At 46.5% G+C, this 21914-nt stretch overlaps 1 protein-coding gene across 1 annotated transcript in view; it reads left to right on the top strand.

Annotated features, from left to right (window-relative positions):
- Positions 1–20737, top strand: part of LOC148501839 (uncharacterized) — a 31247-nt gene extending 10510 nt beyond the window's left edge. Inside the window, exons 2-6 of the mRNA XM_088449913.1 lie at positions 1184–1347; positions 1439–1652; positions 2367–2467; positions 20181–20318; positions 20650–20737. Of these exons, the coding sequence (XP_088306039.1) occupies positions 1184–1347; positions 1439–1652; positions 2367–2467; positions 20181–20318; positions 20650–20737 (705 nt within the window). The remainder of the gene's footprint in view (positions 1–1183; positions 1348–1438; positions 1653–2366; positions 2468–20180; positions 20319–20649) is intronic.
- The last annotated feature ends 1177 nt before the right edge of the window (positions 20738–21914 follow it).

The following is a 21914-nucleotide window of genomic DNA, read 5'->3' as shown; positions in this document are numbered from 1 at the left end:
TACGCTTGTCTCCCGATTAGTTTGATGACTTATGTATAGTTGACTTTGCGGTCTATACATGTGCTTCAGCAATCGGGAATTGCATCTCTACATATGGGATCATTTTTTGCTTATTATTACCCTTTAGCCATGCGGCTCAGATGGATGTAAATTTTGATTTGTGCTTAAACATTTAATGAATGTAAGATGCATCTCTTGTGACGAATATGCATTCAGTATATTACTATGTATGTTTCCCCACCGGCTAAAGTAATGTATATTTTCAGTCAGTAACTTGTGATTAGACAGTATAGACTAGTGTAATTCTATTTAGAAGATACTATAACATACTATGGATGACTATACTTGTCTAATATACGACTGTTTTGATATGATTAATTAATAGCCAATATCTGCATATTTGTGAGTGATCATATGCAGATACAATACATAAGGAAAATCACACAACAGTGCATACATGACTGTATAATATCTTATTATCAACCTTTGGTCCCATATAGGAAACTTATTATAAATATTGATATGCTATCACTTGTACATTCTGGCATATGTTGCACAGTATAATGCACCAATTGATTTATATTCTGTGTGAATAATCTATGCTGAACTGTATATATAAGTTCTTATTCTTCTATCCCTCCATATTGATTTGATATAATCTCAGGTCAATACTTCTCTCATCAGGTGTCCTATACCTATGGTATGACACCTGAAAGCAGAAAGGAACACCTGAGCAACATATCACTCATTTCTTTTTTTCTAAAGGGTTTACCGTTCCTCCATGTCACACTTTTCACCTATGGTTATTGGAACAAGTGGGTAGTGGTAGAACTGGTAGTATCAGTCCTTTTCCCTTACTATTCTTATATTTCAAAATATTTGACTATTATATTTTCTATTTAGAGATTTATTTATGAGTCTATCACTATTATATCTCTCTGATTGATTGAAAACTAACTCAGAAGATTGGTCTTCCCTCATGCGTCCTATACATTAGCAAGACGCCCATGGGTAAGAATGCACACCTTTAGACACACCATGGGTCGCTCCATCGAAACTTGCACCAGCCCTATGGGTGCAATGTCAACTGTGTGCACCTGTAATTTGCAGTGTCAAAATTTGAAAGCTACCACATACTGAGATCAGTAACTCTTCACTAATAGTATTCTGTCTCTCTTCTTAGCACCAAGGGCAACCTCTTAATATGGCGGTGGATGTTGGCTGTGGGACTGGGCGTTACACTTTGCCACTAGCTCCTCACTTCAAGAAGGTTCTGGGAATAGACACCAGTGAATCTCAAATAAATTTGGGCAGACGTTACACTTTAGTGAAGAATGTGTCCTACATGTGAGTATCATACAGGCATTAAACCACCCAGATATCAGAATCTATAACAAAACCAGGCTGCATGACATCACACATGGTCTCTGCTCTCTAGGGTGGCCCAAGCTGAGAAGTTACCACTGAAAGTTGCCTCTGTGGACCTGGTGAATGCCGGTCTCGCTGCTCATTGGTTCGAGGTCGATAAATTTGCCCAGGAAGCAGCCAGAGTGCTCAAGGCCAATGGCTGCCTTGCTGTTCATGCTTTCCATCCTTACACTGGTATTGAATATGGTGATCTGTCGGAAGACCTTACAGAACTAATGAGAGAGGTAAGACAGCGCCTCAAAAGTTGATTTAAGATTAGATATAATTTAAGTGGAATGCGTAGACCATTAAATCATATTAAGAATACTAGTGTGTTATGAGTAATTTCTTATAAGTATTTGTCACACATCCGGGTCTTAATAACACTTGTTGTGTTCGGCGGTGCCATCTTGGAGTTATCCACACTTCACTCCACAGTATCCCTAAGTATCACATCTCCCGTATTCGATTACTATCCATCAGTGGGAGCGGCAATATTAGATTTAATCAGGTGACTGATCGATCCCAACCAGATTTGAGAGACAGTGCTCAGATGCCCCAGCTAGTCAATGGACATTGAGAGCATCCTATATAAAGCAGCCCTTGACTCCAGAAAATTGCCAAAACAACGCACTTCTTCTAATATGAATTTCCTAGTTTCGGGTTTCAGTTATGTTTGCTCTGTTCCGTATTTCTCCTGATGTGCCTGTTACATCAAGTGTCTGCGTTCCAGCTAAGACTGCATTTACTACCACCTGTTTCCTCATTTCAGGGCCTATTACACCATTGTTACTGCTCTGTTGCAAGTACCCCAGATATAACTAAATGTTAATAAATAAATTAGTTACTTAATTGGGCACCAGAGGTTTCCTAAGATCCAAAACTGAGACTTGTTTAATGTTACAAAATCTTCACACCTAGACTTTTTTTTCCTTTTCTTTTTTTATTAAACTTTGCAGGTATGGGATACTTTAATCAAGTATTCTGTGAAGTCTACAGACCACATGCTATGCCAATACCAAAAGATATATGAAGCTGTGCCACTAAAAGACAAGATGTGGTGAGTAATTAAAGAAGAAACAGTCACTTATGAAATAGATCAAGAGAGATACGTATATAAATATATATATATATCTATATCTATATATATATCTATATATATATATATATATATATATATAAATATATAACTCTGGTAACTATCAACAGGAGTCAATGGTCTCTACCATAGAAGTGTGCATGGTGTGAATTGCTGGAGTGTGTCTAGCACTGTCTAGGGATTGTGTCTAGGACTCTATAGGGATGGTGTCTAGCGCTGTCTAGGCATGATGTCTAGCACTGTCTAGAGATGATGTCTAGCACTGTCTAGAGATGGTGTCTAGCCCTGTCTAGGGATGGTGTCTAGCATTGTCTAGGGATGGTGTCTAGCACTGTCTAAGGATGTTGTCTAGCACTGTCTAAGGTTGGTGTCTAACTCTCTCTAGAGATGGTGCCTACCCCTGTCTAGGGATGGTGCCTAGCCCTGTCTAGGGATGGTGTCTAATACTGTCTAGGGATGGTGTCTAGCACTGTCTAGGGATGGTGTCTAGCACTGTATGAGGATGTCTCTAGCACAGCCTGGGGATGGAATCTAGCACTGTCTTTAGATGGTGTATACTGTAGCACTGTCTAGGAACGGTTTTTAGCACTGTCTGGGGATGGTGTCTTGAACTGTCTAGGGATGGCTTTTAGCACTGTCTGGGGATGGTGTCTTGAACTGTCTAGGGATGGCTTTTAGCACTGTCTGGGGATGGTGTCTTGAACTGTTGGCAGATGGTATCTAGCACTGTCTGGGGATGGTGTCTAACAGTGTCTGGGGATGGTGTCTATCCTGTCTAGGCATGTTGTGTAGCACTGGCTAGGGATGGTGTCTAGCACTGTCTAGTGATGGTGTCTAGCATTGTATAGAGATGGTGTCTAAAACTGTCTAGGGATGGTGTCTAGCACAGTCTGGGGATGGTGTCTAGCACAGTTTTGGGATGGTGTCTTGCACTAGTGTGGTGATGGTGTCTAGTACTGGCTAGGGATGGTGTCTACCATTCTATAGAGATGGTGTCTAGCACTGACTAGGGATGGTGTCTAGCACTGTCTGGGAATGGTGTCTTGCACTGTCTGGGGATGGTGTCTAGCAGTGGCTAGGGATGGTGTCTAGCACTGGCTAGGGATGGTGTCTAGAACTGTCTAGGGATGGTGTCTAGCACTGTTTAAGGATGGTGTCTAGCACAGTCTGGGGATGGTGTCTAGCACTGTCTGGGGATAGTGCCTAGCACTGTCTAGGGGTGGTGTCTAGCACTGTCTGGGGATGGTGTCTAGCACTGTCTGGGGATGGTGTCTAGCACTGTCTAGGGATGGTGTCTATCAATGTCTAGGGATGATGTCTAGCACAGTTTGAGGATGATGTCTAGCACTGTCTGGGGATGGTGTCTAGCACTGTTTGAGGATGGTGTCTTGCATAGTGTGGGGATGGTGTCTAGCACTGGCTAGGGATGGTGTCTACCATTCTCTAGAGATGGTGTCTAACGCTGGCTAGGGATGGTGTCTACTATTCTATAGAGATGGTGTCTAACACTGTCTAAAAATGGTGTCTAGCACTGTCTGGGGATGGTGTCTTGCACTGTCTGGGGATGGTATTTAGCACTGGCTAGGGATGGTGTCTAGCACTGGCTAGGGATGGTGTCTAGAACTGTCTAGGGATGGTATCTAGAACTGGCTAGGGATGTTGTCTAGCACTGTCTAGTGATGGTGTCCAGCACTGTCTGGGGATGGTATCTAGCACTGTCTAGGGATGGTGTCTAGCACTGGCTAGGGATGGTGTCTAGAACTATCTAGGGATGATGTCTAGCACTGTCTGGGGATGGTGTCTAGCACTGTTTGGTTATGGTGTCTTGCATAGTGTGGGGATGGTGTCTCCCATTCTCTAGAGATGGTGTCTAACACTGTCTAGGAATGGTGTCTAGCACTGGCTAGGGATGCTGTCTAGAACTGTCTAGGGATGGTGCCTAGAACTGGCTAGGGATGGTGTCTAGCACTGTCTGGGATGATGTCTAACACAGTCTGGAGATGGTGTCTAGCACTGTCTGGGGATGGTGTAGCACTGTCTGTGGATGGTGTCTAGCACAGTCTGGGGATGGTGTCTAGCACTGTCTGGGGATGATGTCTTGCATAATGTGGGGATGGTGTCTAGCACTGGCTAGGGATGGTCTAGCACTGTGTATGGATGGTGTCTAGAACTGTCTGAGGATGGTGTCTAGCACAGTCTGGGGATGGTCTAACACTATCTATGGATGGTGTCTAGCACAGTCTGGGGATGGTGTCTAACACAGTCTAGGGATGGAGTCTAGCATTGTCTAGGGATGGTGTCTAGCACTGTACGGGGATGTATCTAGCACAGCCTGGGGATGGAGTCTAGCACTGTCTTGAGAAGGTGTATACTGTAACACTGTCTAGGAATGGTTTTTAGCACTGTCTGGGGATGGTGTCTTGAACTGTCTAGGGATGGCTGTTAGCACTGTCTGGGGATGGTGTCTTGAACTGTCTAGGGATGGCTTTTAGCACTGTCTGGGGATGGTGTCTTGAACTGTTGGCAGATGGTATCTAGCACTGTCTGGGGATGGTGTCTAACAGTGTCTGGGGATGGTGTCTATCCTGTCTAGGCATGTTGTGTAGCACTGGCTAGGGATGGTGTCTAGCACTGTCTAGTGATGGTGTCTAGTATTGTATAGAGATGGTGTCTAAAACTGTCTAGGGATGGTGTCTAGCACAGTCTGGGGATGGTGTCTAGCACAGTTTTGGGATGGTGTCTTGCACTAGTGTGGTGATGGTGTCTAGTACTGGCTAGGGATGGTGTCTACCATTCTATAGAGATGGTGTCTAGCACTGACTAGGGATGGTGTCTAGCACTGTCTGGGAATGGTGTCTTGCACTGTCTGGGGATGGTGTCTAGCAGTGGCTAGGGATGGTGTCTAGCACTGGCTAGGGATGGTGTCTAGAACTGTCTAGGGATGGTGTCTAGCACTGGCTAAGGATGGTGTCTAGCACTGTTTAAGGATGGTGTCTAGCACAGTCTGGGGATGGTGTCTAGCACTGTCTGGGGATAGTGCCTAGCACTGTCTAGGGGTGGTGTCTAGCACTGTCTGGGGATGGTGTCTAGCACTGTCTGGGGATGGTGTCTAGCACTGTCTAGGGATGGTGTCTAGCAATGTCTAGGGATGATGTCTAGCACAGTTTGAGGATGATGTCTAGCACTGTCTGGGGATGGTGTCTAGCACTGTTTGAGGATGGTGTCTTGCATAGTGTGGGGATGGTGTCTAGCACTGGCTAGGGATGGTGTCTACCATTCTCTAGAGATGGTGTCTAACGCTGGCTAGGGATGGTGTCTACTATTCTATAGAGATGGTGTCTAACACTGTCTAAAAATGGTGTCTAGCACTGTCTGGGGATGGTGTCTTGCACTGTCTGGGGATGGTATTTAGCACTGGCTAGGGATGGTGTCTAGCACTGGCTAGGGATGGTGTCTAGAACTGTCTAGGGATGGTATCTAGAACTGGCTAGGGATGTTGTCTAGCACTGTCTAGTGATGGTGTCCAGCACTGTCTGGGGATGGTATCTAGCACTGTCTAGGGATGGTGTCTAGCACTGGCTAGGGATGGTGTCTAGAACTATCTAGGGATGATGTCTAGCACTGTCTGGGGATGGTGTCTAGCACTGTTTGGTTATGGTGTCTTGCATAGTGTGGGGATGGTGTCTCCCATTCTCTAGAGATGGTGTCTAACACTGTCTAGGAATGGTGTTTAGCACTGGCTAGGGATGCTGTCTAGAACTGTCTAGGGATGGTGCCTAGAACTGGCTAGGGATGGTGTCTAGCACTGTCTGGGATGATGTCTAACACAGTCTGGAGATGGTGTCTAGCACTGTCTGGGGATGGTGTAGCACTGTCTGTGGATGGTGTCTAGCACAGTCTGGGGATGGTGTCTAGCACTGTCTGGGGATGATGTCTTGCATAATGTGGGGATGGTGTCTAGCACTGGCTAGGGATGGTCTAGCACTGTGTATGGATGGTGTCTAGAACTGTCTGAGGATGGTGTCTAGCACAGTCTGGGGATGGTCTAACACTATCTATGGATGGTGTCTAGCACAGTCTGGGGATGGTGTCTAACACAGTCTAGGGATGGAGTCTAGCACTGTCTAGGGATGGTGTCTAGCACTGTACGGGGATGTATCTAGCACAGCCTGGGGATGGAGTCTAGCACTGTCTTGAGAAGGTGTATACTGTAACACTGTCTAGGAATGGTTTTTAGCACTGTCTGGGGATGGTGTCTTGAACTGTCTAAGGATGGCTTTTAGCACTGTCTGGGGATGGTGTCTTGAACTGTCTAGGGATTGGTTTTAGCACTGTCTGGGGATGGTGTCTTGAACTGTCTAGGGATTGGTTTTAGCACTGTCTGGGGATGGTATCTTGAACTGTTGGCAGATGGTATCTAGCACTGACTGGGGATGGTGTCTTACAGTGTCAGGGGATGGTGTCTATCCTGTCTAGGCATGTCGTGTAGCACTGGCTAGGGATGGTGTCTAGCACTGTCTAGTGATGGTGTCTAGCATTGTATAGAGATGGTGTCTAAAACTGTCTAGGGATGGTGTCTAGCACAGTCTGGGGATGGTGTCTAGCACAGTCTAGGGATGGTGTCTAGCACAGTTTTGGGATGGTGTCTTGCACTAGTGTGGTGATGGTGTCTAGCACTGGCTAGGGATGATGTCTACCATTCTATAGAGATGGTATCTAACACTGTCTAGGGATGGTGTCTAGCACTGTCTGGGAATGGTGTCTTGCACTGTCTGGGGATGGTGTCTAGCACTGGCTAGGGATGGTGTCTAGCACTGGCTAGGGATGGTGTCTAGAACTGTCTAGGGATGGTGTCTAGAACTGGCTAAGGATGGTGTCTAGCACTGTTTAAGGATGGTGTCTAGCACAGTCTGGGGATGGTGTCTAGCACTGTCTGGGGATGGTGTCTAGCACTTTCTGGGGATTGTGTCTAGCACTGTCTAGGGATGGTGTCTAGCACAGTCTGAGGATGATGTCTAGCACTGTCTGGAGATGGTGTCTTGCACTGTCTGGGGATAGTGTCTAGCCCTGTCTAGAGATGGTGTCTAGCCTTGTCTAGGGATGGTGTCTAGCACTGTCTGGGGATGGTGTCTAGCACTTTCTGGGGATTGTGTCTAGCACTGTCTGGGGATGGTATCTAGCACTGTCTAGGGATGGTGTCTAGCACTGGCTAGGGATGGTGTCTAGAACTATCTAGGGATGATGTCTAGCACTGTCTGGGGATGGTGTCTAGCACTGTTTGGTTATGGTGTCTTGCATAGTGTGGGGATGGTGTCTCCCATTCTCTAGAGATGGTGTCTAACACTGTCTAGGAATGGTGTCTAGCACTGGCTAGGGATGCTGTCTAGAACTGTCTAGGGATGGTGCCTAGAACTGGCTAGGGATGGTGTCTAGCACTGTCTGGGATGATGTCTAACACAGTCTGGAGATGGTGTCTAGCACTGTCTGGGGATGGTGTAGCACTGTCTGTGGATGGTGTCTAGCACAGTCTGGGGATGGTGTCTAGCACTGTCTGGGGATGATGTCTTGCATAATGTGGGGATGGTGTCTAGCACTGGCTAGGGATGGTCTAGCACTGTGTATGCATGGTGTCTAGAACTGTCTGAGGATGGTGTCTAGCACAGTCTGGGGATGGTCTAACACTATCTATGGATGGTGTCTAGCACAGTCTGGGGATGGTGTCTAACACAGTCTAGGGATGGAGTCTAGCACTGTCTAGGGATGGTGTCTAGCACTGTACGGGGATGTATCTAGCACAGCCTGGGGATGGAGTCTAGCACTGTCTTGAGAAGGTGTATACTGTAACACTGTCTAGGAATGGTTTTTAGCACTGTCTGGGGATGGTGTCTTGAACTGTCTAAGGATGGCTTTTAGCACTGTCTGGGGATGGTGTCTTGAACTGTCTAGGGATTGGTTTTAGCACTGTCTGGGGATGGTGTCTTGAACTGTCTAGGGATTGGTTTTAGCACTGTCTGGGGATGGTATCTTGAACTGTTGGCAGATGGTATCTAGCACTGACTGGGGATGGTGTCTTACAGTGTCAGGGGATGGTGTCTATCCTGTCTAGGCATGTCGTGTAGCACTGGCTAGGGATGGTGTCTAGCACTGTCTAGTGATGGTGTCTAGCATTGTATAGAGATGGTGTCTAAAACTGTCTAGGGATGGTGTCTAGCACAGTCTGGGGATGGTGTCTAGCACAGTCTAGGGATGGTGTCTAGCACAGTTTTGGGATGGTGTCTTGCACTAGTGTGGTGATGGTGTCTAGCACTGGCTAGGGATGATGTCTACCATTCTATAGAGATGGTATCTAACACTGTCTAGGGATGGTGTCTAGCACTGTCTGGGAATGGTGTCTTGCACTGTCTGGGGATGGTGTCTAGCACTGGCTAGGGATGGTGTCTAGCACTGGCTAGGGATGGTGTCTAGAACTGTCTAGGGATGGTGTCTAGAACTGGCTAAGGATGGTGTCTAGCACTGTTTAAGGATGGTGTCTAGCACAGTCTGGGGATGGTGTCTAGCACTGTCTGGGGATGGTGTCTAGCACTTTCTGGGGATTGTGTCTAGCACTGTCTAGGGATGGTGTCTAGCACAGTCTGAGGATGATGTCTAGCACTGTCTGGAGATGGTGTCTTGCACTGTCTGGGGATAGTGTCTAGCCCTGTCTAGAGATGGTGTCTAGCCTTGTCTAGGGATGGTGTCTAGCACTGTCTGGGGATGGTGTCTAGCACTTTCTGGGGATTGTGTCTAGCACTGTCTAGGGATGTTGTCTAGCAATGTCTAGGGATGATGTCTAGCACAGTCTGAGGATGATGTCTAGCACTGTCTGGGGATGGTGTCTTGCATAGTGTGGGGATGGTGTCTAGCACTGGCTAGGGATGGTGTCTACCATTCTCTAGAGATGGTGTCTAACACTGGCTAGGGATGGTGTCTACCATTCTATAGAGATGGTGTCTAACACTGTCTAAAAATGGTGTCTAGCACTGTCTGGGGATGGTGTCTTGCACTGTCTGGGGATGGTATTTAGCACTGGCTGGGGATGGTGTCTAGCACTGGCTGGGGATGGTGTCTAGCACTGGCTAGGGATGGTGTCTAGAACTGTCTAGGGATGGTGTCTAGAACTGGCTAGGGATGTTATCTAGCACTGTCTAGTGATGGTGTCCAGCACTGTCTGGGGATGGTATTTAGCTCTGGGTAGGGATGGTGTCTAGCACTGGCTAGGGATGGTGTCTAGAACTGTCTAGGGATGGTGTCCAGAAGTGGCTAGGGATGGTATATAGCACTGTCTGGGGATGGTGTCTAGCACTCTCTGGGGATGGTATCTAGCACTGTCTGGGGATGGTGTCTAGCACTGTCTAGGGATGGTGTCTAGCACTGTCTTGGGATGGTGTTTAGTACAGTCTGGGGATGATGTCTAGCACTGTTTGGTTATGGTGTCTTGCATTGTGTGGGGATGGTGTCTCCCATTCTCTAGAGTTGGTGTCTAACACTGTCTAGGAATGGTGTCTAGCACTGGCTAGGGATGGTGTCTAGAACTGTCTAGGGATGGTGTCTAGAACTGGCTAGGGATGGTGTCTAGCACTGTCTGGGGATAATGTCTAACACAGTCTGGAGATGGTGTCTAGCACTGTCTGGGGATGGTGTAGCACTGTCTGTGGATGGTGTCTAGCACAGTCTGGGGATGGTGTCTAGCACTGTCTGGGGATGATGTCTTGCATAATGTGGGGATGGTGTCTAGCACTGGCTAGGGATGGTCTAGCACTGTGTATGGATGGTGTCTAGCACTGTCTGAGGATGGTGTCTAGCACAGTCTGGGGATGGTCTAACACTATCTATGGATGGTGTCTAGCACAGTCTGGGGATGGTGTCTAACACAGTCTAGGGATGGAGTCTAGGATAGCTTATGGATGTTGTCTAGCAATGTCTAGGGATGGTGCCTAGTCCTATCATCACTGGGTCATCAGATGTGCTGAGCTGCTTGGTTTGCTCCATGATTCACAGAATCACACTAATCACTTGTTGACATGAAACAGTGTTTTAAACCTTCTAAAAAGGACAAGTGGGGGTATTACTAATAGCAAACAATCAGCTTCTTGCTATCAATTATCCAGTACATTCTACAAATTGATAGGTAGAATCTGATTGGTTTCTATAGGCATCTTCTCCACCTGTCCTCTTTTGAAGGATTGATACTCCCTCTTAATTGGAAGTGCGCCACCTCTTTCCTTCCAACTGAACCCAGCATGACCAGTGTCAGCAGGTGTGAGCCTGTGCAGCTAGTCATTGAGATGTGCTTGACAATGCTGACCACCTGCAATAGGCTTAGGGGTATTGTTGTAATGGGGATTGAAGGATCCTCTGTGGGAGTGCAATAGCAGGGAATAACCAAGAAGGGGTATGGAGGGAATGTGGCTAACCCTATTAGCCATTTCATGGTCAGACTGCAGAGAATTCCTGTTTGGCTGCATGACAAACCTCCATTAGTGTGTGTGCAAATTATGTTTTGAGCTTGATGAGTAGGATGTATAATGTACAAGTTGTTTATTTCATTGCTCCACAAAAACGAATAAAATCAGAGATGTATAGCTGCCAACCTCAGGTTCATTTATGTGGCATTAAATGTGGCTGTACCCACATTCATCCTCATTGCTTCTAATCAGCAGACACAAGGACTTCATACACTTTGGCAGAAGAGGAGAAAGGTAACGAGGGGGCGGGGAAAGCAGAAAGAGTGAAACTAGGGGAGAGAGGAGATGGTGGAGGGCATGTGGGAGATTATTAGGGGTAAATGGAAAAACACAATAACAAAGAGAGAAATGAGTGTACATACAAAATCAGAGACAGACACACAGAGGGGGAAAAAAAGGAGCAATCACACACAAAGATTAAGCATAGAATCACACACACAAAGTGGTGAGACAGAGGCCCTGATTCAGAGGCGGACGATCTGACAGAGCGCTCGCTCTGAATCAGGGCCGGCCTTCTTGTTTTTTAGAGCGGCCTCCTGGCCACTCGCATAGGTGTGGGTGACCACACACAGCTATAGCGAGCGGCCAGTAAGATGGTCACGATGGTCAAGACCATCACGACCATCGGGCTTGCGACGAGACCCTTGTGGTAGGGTCTCGTTGCCTCAAGCCCAGAGAGATTTCGGCTCTCACAAGTGATGTCAGTGGGGCCGCCCCCAAACGGAGGCGTTCACATGGAACGCCTCCATTTGGGCAGCCACTCCCCCGGCCCGTCCACCAAAGGGGGCGTGCTGTCACTCAACATCGACAGCATGCCCTCTTTGGTACGAGACCCGGAGCGACGGCTTGCCCTTCGCTATCCGGATCTTGCGCATGCGCACGATGGAGCCGGCTCCGTCGTGCGCATGCGCACTGGGCCACCATCAGGCCCAGAGGCACATATGGGGAGACAGAGGGTGAGAAATTGGGATAGAGGAAGAAGAGAGGCTTTTGAAGGGAGGGAAAATAAAGAGAGAATGGCACATAGGGAAGGAGAAAGACTGCCACAGAGAGACTGGCACAGACGTGGGAAGGCCAGAGAGACTGGTGCAGACAGGAGACTGACAGAGAGACTGGAGCACTAGCCAATATTAGGGTGTGCCTGGACAAACCCAACACACCCCATGGTGTGCCTGTGGTCTCTGCAAACCTCTTCTCATATTCAGATCAGATTCATGGTTTTGGAGTTTCCTTCAAATCATCAGTAGTTTCATATCTATGATTTAGATAAACAAAGAATGAAGCGCTGTCTCAAAAGTGGTAAACGCTCCATTCTTTGTTTATTCAATTTGTTTATGTTTGAATGTGGCATCAGCGCCTCATGTTTTGGTAGCTGTAGTCCTCCAGTGGACAATCAATTAGTGTTTGAGGTTATTGGTATCCTTAGCGCCTGTTTGGATGTGTATGGTTGTGTGTATGTAATATATGCACATACCTTATACATCTATGTTTTCATCTATGATTTAGGCCTAGGTCACGCTGATCCACTGAAAGAATGGTTAGAATTAGATTCAGATGTGATTTAGTCACATGTATTAATTTGCTTTCTATGTGCTTTTTGCTCTTTTATAAATACAATTTACTGCACTTGTGGCAAATGTTACCACAAGAAAATGAGGTTGTGACACGTTCAAACATTTTAAACATGGCATTAAAGTGTTATATTGCAATATGGGAACAACCTCTTTATCCTATTTTTAAAGTGTACTATTCAGGAGTTAGCAGTAAAAAAACGGGTTAATAACAGTGATGAGTGAATTTCCCCAGATGCAACGTTTCTAGCGGTAGTGATATGAAGTTTCTCAGTAGTGTGTACATGAAGTTTAATTCTAGTCCAAAGCATTTCTAGTCGCGTATCCCAAAATTAGAGTCACCCTGTGGTCTACATGGCGTCATACTGACCTGATTCGAGGAGGCACAAAGAGAAACCTGCAGGACTTTTACTGTAAAATTCTGTGTTATGTAGCTTGTTTGTATTGTCTGATGATGGTATATGCAAATCTCACATCTATTGTGGATACAGGTAATAGACCTGGTTAATTACACACAAATCTGCAGAGAGTACTAAGAAAAGACAAGTTTTGTAACTTGTTTACTTAATATTGTCCAGTCTAGAAGTTAGTGTACAAAGCAGAGCCCAGCTGCAATGCTACTGTGTAAACCAGACCTCAGTCCAGTGGTTAATAAAGAACATAATGTCCTGACTGTGGCCTAATGTACAACTTTGGGTCCAATATGGTGGCTTGAGTACAAAGTAGAGTTTGGTGGTTAGTGTAAGATTTAAGTTAATGTCACGTGAGGGGTCTAGTATCCAAAGTTGGTTCTGGCAGTTATATGTAAATATCAGTTGAGTTGAGAACTAGTGTATGGTCCAGTCTAGTGACTAGTGTACATTTTTATCATGGGCTTCGAAGGACAAATTTGCTCTCTAATTGGTTATGTCTACAGAGTAAAACACATCAACAAGCTTTTTTGTACAAGTAGCACAGCACTATTAGTCAGGAAACCGGCGGACGCAATGCCAACCGCCGACTTCTCGACTGCTTAATCCCGGCAAGGGTTAAATGACAGGCGTCGAAATCTCAATGTCTGTCATTTTACCTACACCGGGAGACCGGCACCCGGCATCCCGATCGAGGAAATGCTGGGCGCCGACGCGGACAGCCGCACGGGGGGGGGGATTTAGGATTAGGCAACCCCCGGGAGGTTAGGGTTAGTCTAGGGGGAGGGAAGGTTAAGGTTAGGCACACCCAGTGGGGGGTTAGGGTTAGGCAACCCCCCGGGGGACTTAGGTGTAGGCGGCGGGGAAGGGGGGGTTAGGTTTAGGCACTTAGAGGGGGGATTAGGGTTAGGCAGAGGGGGGGGTTAGGGTTAGGCACCCTAAAGCAGGGTTAGGGGGGGAAATTAGGTTAGTTAATGCCATGCAGCCGGCGGTAAATCATACCGATTCCCTATTAGTCAGTTAGATAAAATGGCAAACAACTTATCGATGACTGCACTTTGAACTGTAGATGGTGCCGGTGAGCACTAGCTGAGAAGGAATAGTTGTACTTGGTACTAGGGCAGTGTGAACTGTAGATGGTGCCGGTGAGCACTAGCTGAGAAGGAATAGTTGTACTTGGTACTTGGGCAGTGTGACCTGCAGGTGGTGCTGGGGAGCACTTGCTGAGAGCACACAATAGTAAGTGCAGATGATAGCAGACAGCACATATTCAGCTAATGATAGCTTCCCCATATACATATAATTACTGCTCTTTAATAGGATAACATTTATAAAGATATCAAAAATTACCCAGTGCAGACTGTTTCCTTTTGCTATACAGAAGACCATCTATCCTGCTTGGGCAGACATTTTTTGGGGTAACAAAGCACCTCCACTGTGCACTTCCCAAGTAGGGGGGTTTGACAGTAATGGAACTACCTTCACTGAGGGGGATGTGGCCTCTATGGAGCTGGAGGTGAGTGGGGCAGGACTATGCCACATAGCCTTCCCGGGGCCATTGCTCTGGTATTTTATTCCAATCATTGGTACTACTGTAGTAGTAGAATAATGTACAGTTTGGCTACTTCTGAGCATGTGGGAGTCCTGTGCATGTGCATATTCTGAAGCGGTCCGTGCTATTCTCTTCAGAGACCACACCATTAGCCCAGAGAGGTTTATTGACATTGCTGGGCCCTTCCTAAATTTTTTTCTAAGAGGTGCAGTGACATCCCAAAATCAGGCCCACTACAGCGAGATGGAGGACCTACTGCTGCCAGATAACTGGGGCACCTACTGGTTATTTGCCTGCACTGATCTGAGGACAATGGCTCCGCACCATTTCTGCTATTAACGGGCTACCTTACAGCCTACTGCCTGCCCCAATACCACGGGTGAGGGAAAGATTCTTCACATCCAGTCTGTGAGGACACAGGACAGTAATCAAATTCCATGCATGAAGCCTTATAACCAGGCTTATTGTGGTCTCTGCCTATAGCAGGAAAAATGTCTCACTGGCCCTCAAGCCATGTGCACAGTAGTAGTGGGTCATTCTGAAATAGGAGCAGGTGTAATACCCAGCAGAGCCAGGCTTAAGCTCGGCCCCCGTATTTAAGCCCCGCCTCCTGGTGACATCATCTGTCAATCACCAGGAGGACAGGAGGAAGCAGGCTGAAAAGGGGGCGTGGCCTCATGGGGAAAGGGGGCGTGGCCTCGCGGGAGCGCGAAAAAAGTGTCCTTGGAGGGAGAAGGAGTGTGGCCATCTTAGGCTGGGGCCACGGGACGGGAGGAGGGAGGTCCCGCGGTTCCCTGAGGTTCAGGGGAGGGAGCATGGCTGCTGCCATGAGCCACATTTCATATGTACAGGGGAATGCCCCTGTAATGCAGTAAGGGGCCCCCTGCAAGAAGCCCCTAGGCTATAAGGAGTCTTGAAGCCCCTGGATACAGACAAGGGGGGGAGTCACCCTTCCCCACAGTCCTGCAAGGGAGCTGCTGTATGAGGAGCAGCACTATTGATGAGACTCCCATATTAGAAGAGGATTGGGGAGTACTGCAGAGGCAGCAGCTGGAAGCAGAGTGCCTGTTAGTGAGGAAGTCACTGCAGAGGCTCTCAGGGGAAGTGCTGCCTGATGCCACAGTGGAAGATGAGAGATCTCCTGTGAAGAGACAGCTCATGTAATGAGAGGGTGAGTGTCTGATGTGTAATGCTGGATCCAGTGCCAGATTAAGGTCCACATGGGCCTGGAGCTGAAATCTCTGAAGGGCCTATTGTGTGCCGCCACGGGTGTGTGAGTAGTAATGTGGGGTGCACGATCAGTGCTGAGGGGGTGTTGTCTGCACAGGGAGAGTGGCTAGCATCATAGAGGGCATAGCTAATACATAAACATATACACACATTTATACATAGTAACCAGAGGAGATTCGCCCAAACAAATAGCTTCAATTCATAATGGGTGCTTTGGGCTCTATTTATTAACATTATTTTTACTAAAATAAAGTGAAAAAGGGTGTTTTCACACCCTTTTCACATTATTTTAGTTTCACCTGTAGTTATTACAGGGCAATTGGAGTAGAATTAGTAAAATTCTACTCCAATCCCCAGTATCACTTATTTTTAGTAAAGCAGATCGCATTTCCCATAATTGTAATGGGAAATGTGATCCGACCATAGTTACTAAAAATAAATTGTAAAAAAATACCGGGGGAAGCCCTGTGATAATAACGTCACCTGGAGGTGGCGTTATCCATGGTCTCCCACGGTTACTGGGCTCCCACTCTGCTCTAATGGGGAGAGCAGAGGCGGGAGCCGGTACCAGTAATCAGCTGTGTGGTCTAAGCAGACCGCTAGCTGATTGCTGTAAAAAAAAGAAAAAAAAAATTAAACATTTTTTTTTTACTTACCTGAATCCAGGGACCGGTGATCGGGCCTCTGGTGAAGGCTCCTCTCCGGTCAGCTGGTCTCCCACAGTGCACTGGGGCCCGGTCATCAGGTGATCGGGCCCCAGTGCAGTATAGGAGATCACCTGATCGGGAAGCCCGGAGAAGATCACCGGAGGCCAGGAGGTGCAGGTAAGTGTAATGAAGGGAGGGGGGGTAGTAGCGGTGGTCGGTCGGCGCATGCGCGGTCTCTTCGTCGCGGTATTTTTTCCGAAAATACCGCGACTAGAGTGCGGACGGGATCCGCAGGAACAGAGCTTTATCGCAAGCTCTGTCCCTGCAAGGGATTTATAGTAAATCCCTGTGATATTGCCTGAATTCGCAATGCGAATTCACTCGGTAATATCACACTACAATCCGCATTAAATATGCGGATTGTAGTAAATAGAGCCCTTAGTCAATAACATAAAGATCCAGATAAACATTGACACAAGTGCCATACTGACACAGCACCAAGTAGTAAATATCAAAAAAGGTGCTTATTGCTAAATGATTTTCCAAGCCATGACATTTTTTTTTTAAAGTTCAAATAATGGTATACTTATATTCATTATGGACAAAGGGCCTGATTTACTACAGATCGCTATTGCAATCGCAGCTGTGATTATGCACGCAGGTCTGCTGCAAAATTATGCTAATGACTGCAAATCGTAAAGTCGTCACACAGCCAGCATAGAGGCACCCAAAGCCGGCATAGACGCCCACTACTGCTTTCGCACATCTGTAACACTTTGCAATCCTGCGTATACATCAGGAACATCGAGTAACATCGGCCCCCCACGCACAATTACAACAGGTCTGACCTTACTCAGAAATTGCTAACCTCGTCGCACGCAGTGAGTACACAAGCTGCGTATGCCGTCGCAATGGCAAATTTATGCATGCCCCTGTAATGGTGCTCAAACGGACAGGCACGCCTGCGTTTCTGCAATCACTCCGCCGTCATCACCCCCAAATGCTCATGTCCTGTCCCTCTATCTGCGGTGGCTTTGTATCTGCATGAGCAGTACGCATCATCGACCAATTTGCGTACGCTGTTGCAATTGCGATCAGTGATGAATCTGGCCAAAGTGGCAAGCCAGTAAAATCATCAGCCTGACAGCTGTTTCTGATGTACACTCTTCATTTCACATTGTATTGCTGTATTTGGACAGTTTTGGTGAGAACCTACTACAGTAGGAGCAAGTGCAAGTTTTATAAATTGATTAATGAATCCACATATTATTGTTATTTATATGGTAAATGGAAACTACAGCTGGGACTAAACCAAATTCCAAAGACAGGATTCCTTCTTTTTTTACATACTGTATTACACGCATAGGACAATGTTTGCTCGCTAATTCCACCACAGCTGCAAATATATATGCAGCGGCTGTGCGGAAATATGCAATTGTTGAGACGCCCACCAGCGGCTTCACAGATCCAATTGTCTGTGTGCAAAGACACAGTATTGGTCGCAGATCAGTCGATAAATAGATGTTCTGAGTAACCCTACAGTTGCGCAGAATGGATGCCCGAGCTATTTTTACTGCATATGTGATCACAGTCGCAGGAAGAAAAACCCTTAAAATTGTCCCAACACACCTGTGTTTAAGCCGCCAGTCAAACAGTCCCTGTGTGTCAATACCTTTGTGAATATATGCTCACTGCCAGCAAATATGAAACTTGATGCGTGCGCAGTGCAATTCAAGACGCAGGCGCAGATTACTGATAACTGCTCAACCAAACATCAGCATTGCATCAGTCTCTAAATCAGGTCCATAGTACAGTCCCAGACAAGGACACATGACAAATGCATAAAAGGGCTTTGGACAAAATAATAACTTGCTTATCTTTTACACAATATTTATTTGTTAGATGAGGGGGAAGGGTGTAAGGTACTAGAAATCCCATATTAACAGATGTGATGAAGACAAAATCTTTCACTGAGACTATCCTTTCCATATAGAGCACCAGATGGCTATTGTCTCCAAAATTTCCTGTGCCCCATTAAATAAATATATTCAGTGGGTAATTTCTGCTTTTGCAGTACCTTTTACATAGGCACTTATGGTCATGCTGAAGACACTGCTAAATGCTGATAGCAGCACTGCAGCCACCAGAGCACATGACAACCTGTTAGCAGCAGCCAGCACCTAATGACTCACCGACACACAGCAGCAGGATAAGTCTCCGTCCTCACTGAGCTGCCTTCACGGAGCAGAGCATGCATGGGCTTAGGAAGCTATTCTGGGAGTCCGGACTCGCTGATGGTGATAGGTCGGCATCTATATGACGTCACGTGTCACATGGTAAGAAAGGCGCTGCGCTGTCACTATACATTAGAGGCGCAGGGAGGGGCCGGGCCAGAGATGCTAACCACTGCGCCGGACGAGTATGCCCTGTCTTTTAATGACGGGATGCCGGGGAGGGGGTTGCCGGCCTGCAATGTTTGAGTGGGCGGGGCCTCGGGCTGCCGCTCTCATGGGACCTCGGGCTGCTGCTCTCATGCTGCAGCAGGAAAACAAATCCTGTTTACAGCAGTGTCTGTCTGTGGGCTTATCTTAATGTGGGGCCTGGAGCTGTAGCTCCATCCGCCCCATGGTTAATCCGGCCCTGGCTGGATCCCTGGTTGATAGCCCCTGGAGAAGTGCCCCATAGTGAGGGAGGGCTCAGTGCAAAATGGCAGTGTGACTAGAGGGGAGTCCTATAGAAGAATCCTGTGTAACCATGTGCTGAAGTAGAGAAGCCCAGCAGTGAAAGGGTTAATGGTCTGCATGAAGTTGCCAGCATGTCAGATGAAAGGTCCCTGGATAGAGGCAGAGTCCTGGGATATACAGGATGTTAGTATGCCTGAAGAAGGTGTATGCGGGGTGATGGAAGGAGAGAGGGTCCCTGTGTAATGGGATGTGCCGCACGTTAGCAGTCTCTCGTGAGGATAGAGATGAGTGCGATGAACTTCGAATCTGGAGTCCCCTGTATGCTGTATGAAGTTTTTATTGGACTGACATGCATAGAACTACTGAGCCCAGCAACACCGGGTATGTGCTACTATTTCACTGCTGTGTCATATGTTTAAGTCTGCGCTGGAGGTGTTCGTTTGGAGTGGAACGTAACTAATCTTCTGTAACCATTAAGCGTAAAATACAGCATTTACCATCTGCTGCAAGAATTGTGCTGGAGGAAGTTGTCGAAGTAGAGCTTGTAACTGTTACGTTTGCTGTGCTGGAGGATATGGAGGAGTGTAAATAAAGTTTTCTTGTTATTGCATCATGAGATGGTCTGGCGCCCAACATTTCTTTATTGCACTGCACCTGTTGTCCACATGTGTTCCCTCCATCAGGTACTTTGTGCTAAGCACCCGAGTATTCGGGGGCCCTGCTGGTCATGGATGCCATACCCACGCCATAGCCGGAGCAAAGAAGAGTCACCGTGAAGAGGTGAGAGACAGTATTCAGGTACTCCATGTAAGTGTACCACAGTACCAGTAGGGTTTCACACAGGAACCAGAAACATAGGAGGCACTAATAACTGACTGAAGACTGAAAGACTGTCTGGACAGAAGTTATACCTGGCTCCAAGCGAGATCCATGGGACATATGCCACTGTATATATAACATTGAATATTCATTATAAAAAGTCGCTGAACCTTGAAATCCTATAATTAGCATAAATCTGCCTTTGCTCACCCTCCCAGTTAATAGTCCTTTGCCTGCCTTCCTTTTGTCTTTTACAGGATCACGGACATACCAGTCACAGTGCAGATGTCCATAGCAGACACTATGGGCTTTATCCAGTCAGTATATATGTACGAGGCATTCGCGGAAAAAGATCCGACTGGAGCAGCAGAATTCCTGATACAGACTGAGCAGAAGTACGTACATGGGCGCCCACAAAGGGGGTAGCGAGTAATAATTACCCAGACCTGTTAACGGGTGGGAAGCTGCTGAGGGGAACAAATGCCCCTCTTTGCAAAGATTCTGTTTTTAAACACTTTATTAAAGTTGCACAAACAATTTAAAACAGAACCTTATTGAGGGCGTTTAATAGTGATTTTTTGCATAATAAAAACAAATTGCACAATACAACCTAACATCAATAAGTACTACACAATAGCTACAAATTCAAATAGTATAATGAAATTTTTTTAATAAATGTGGTGATCTATATTGCAGTACTTTGCTGAATACACTCTATTCTTGTAGGTTCCAAGACATACTGGGAAAACAGGCTGATTCTACTGTGATGAGCGCCCGTATTAAACACTATTGCATCCTGGCTTGTAAGAATTAACATGGTGACCACAGAAACACATTCATGACATCATCAATTAGTTTCTTCGGTGAATAAACTTTAGACGAGAGTGGGAGGGAATTTATTATGTTGTATATAAAGGTTGTTATTGTTCATGATGACCTACTGCTTTACACTGTTGCCTTACTTTTTAACTAATATCCCTTTTACATCGAAAATGGCGGGTCGCACCCAGGATTTGTACACGCGTCCATACTGGGTGCAACCTGTCTGAGACCAATTTCAGAATGGCAGCCCGACCCAGCAATAATGCCAGGACGATGACATCACCGCCATCACAGCTGAGCCACCGCTAGGAGATGAGATCATCTCCAAGTGCTGGCTTTCCCTATGCAGTAAACGGGACCCAGGTCGCCTCGACCCGGGTTACCCGTTTACACTGCACAACGAGCCAGAATGAATTTGTGTTCAACCCTGCTCGTTACCCGAGTTGAAATGCCGGATTGCTCGACCCGGGTTATTTCAACGGGGCCCTTTCATACTGCACAGTAACCCGGGTTATTTGATGGCAGTGTGAAAGGGGTATAACATACCTGAGTTGACTCCAGAGAAGTTTTTGATAAACATATAGAAGGTGGAAACTTAAGTCACCCCATTTGTAGTAACACATCAGTCCACTCTAATCATATTATATAATTTCCTTTCGATATATTACAAAATAATAAAAATATACATTTTATAAATAATCCAGCAAATGATACTTGAAACATTGGCTAATGCCTCAGACGCCAGGGCCAAGAAATGTAGCCTTCACTTTCATTAGTCTACTTTGAACATTAAGGCCCAAATTCAATTAGAGGTGAAAAGCTGAGATTGCGACTTTTCGCCAGTCGGAAAGTTTCCTCCGTATTCAATTCCAAAGAGTTTTCGCGTAAGCGATAACGCAATGCAATGTAATAGGCGAAAAAGATTCACCTGTGAATAGCAGGTGAAAAAAAGTGCAGAATTCCGTTTTTGGGGTGCATAGGTACGGAAACCACCCAGTACCCTTGGGACAGCCCCCCAAAAGATAACTGCATCAAAAAAATCTTTAAAAAAAACGAGGAACACCCCAACAAAAGACTTTGAAAATGGGGGTGAAAAAATACAAAGTCGGGGTACAAACTTTAAAACTAGTGAAATAGACTTTTGGGGGTCTGCAAGTATGGGGGAGGTG

This window comes from Taudactylus pleione, unplaced genomic scaffold (genome assembly GCF_031769625.1).
Source record: "Taudactylus pleione unplaced genomic scaffold, aTauple2 ptg000500l, whole genome shotgun sequence".
In the NCBI taxonomy this organism is placed as follows: Eukaryota; Metazoa; Chordata; class Amphibia; order Anura; family Myobatrachidae; genus Taudactylus; species Taudactylus pleione.
This window is presented reverse-complemented; position numbering and strand designations above follow the sequence as displayed.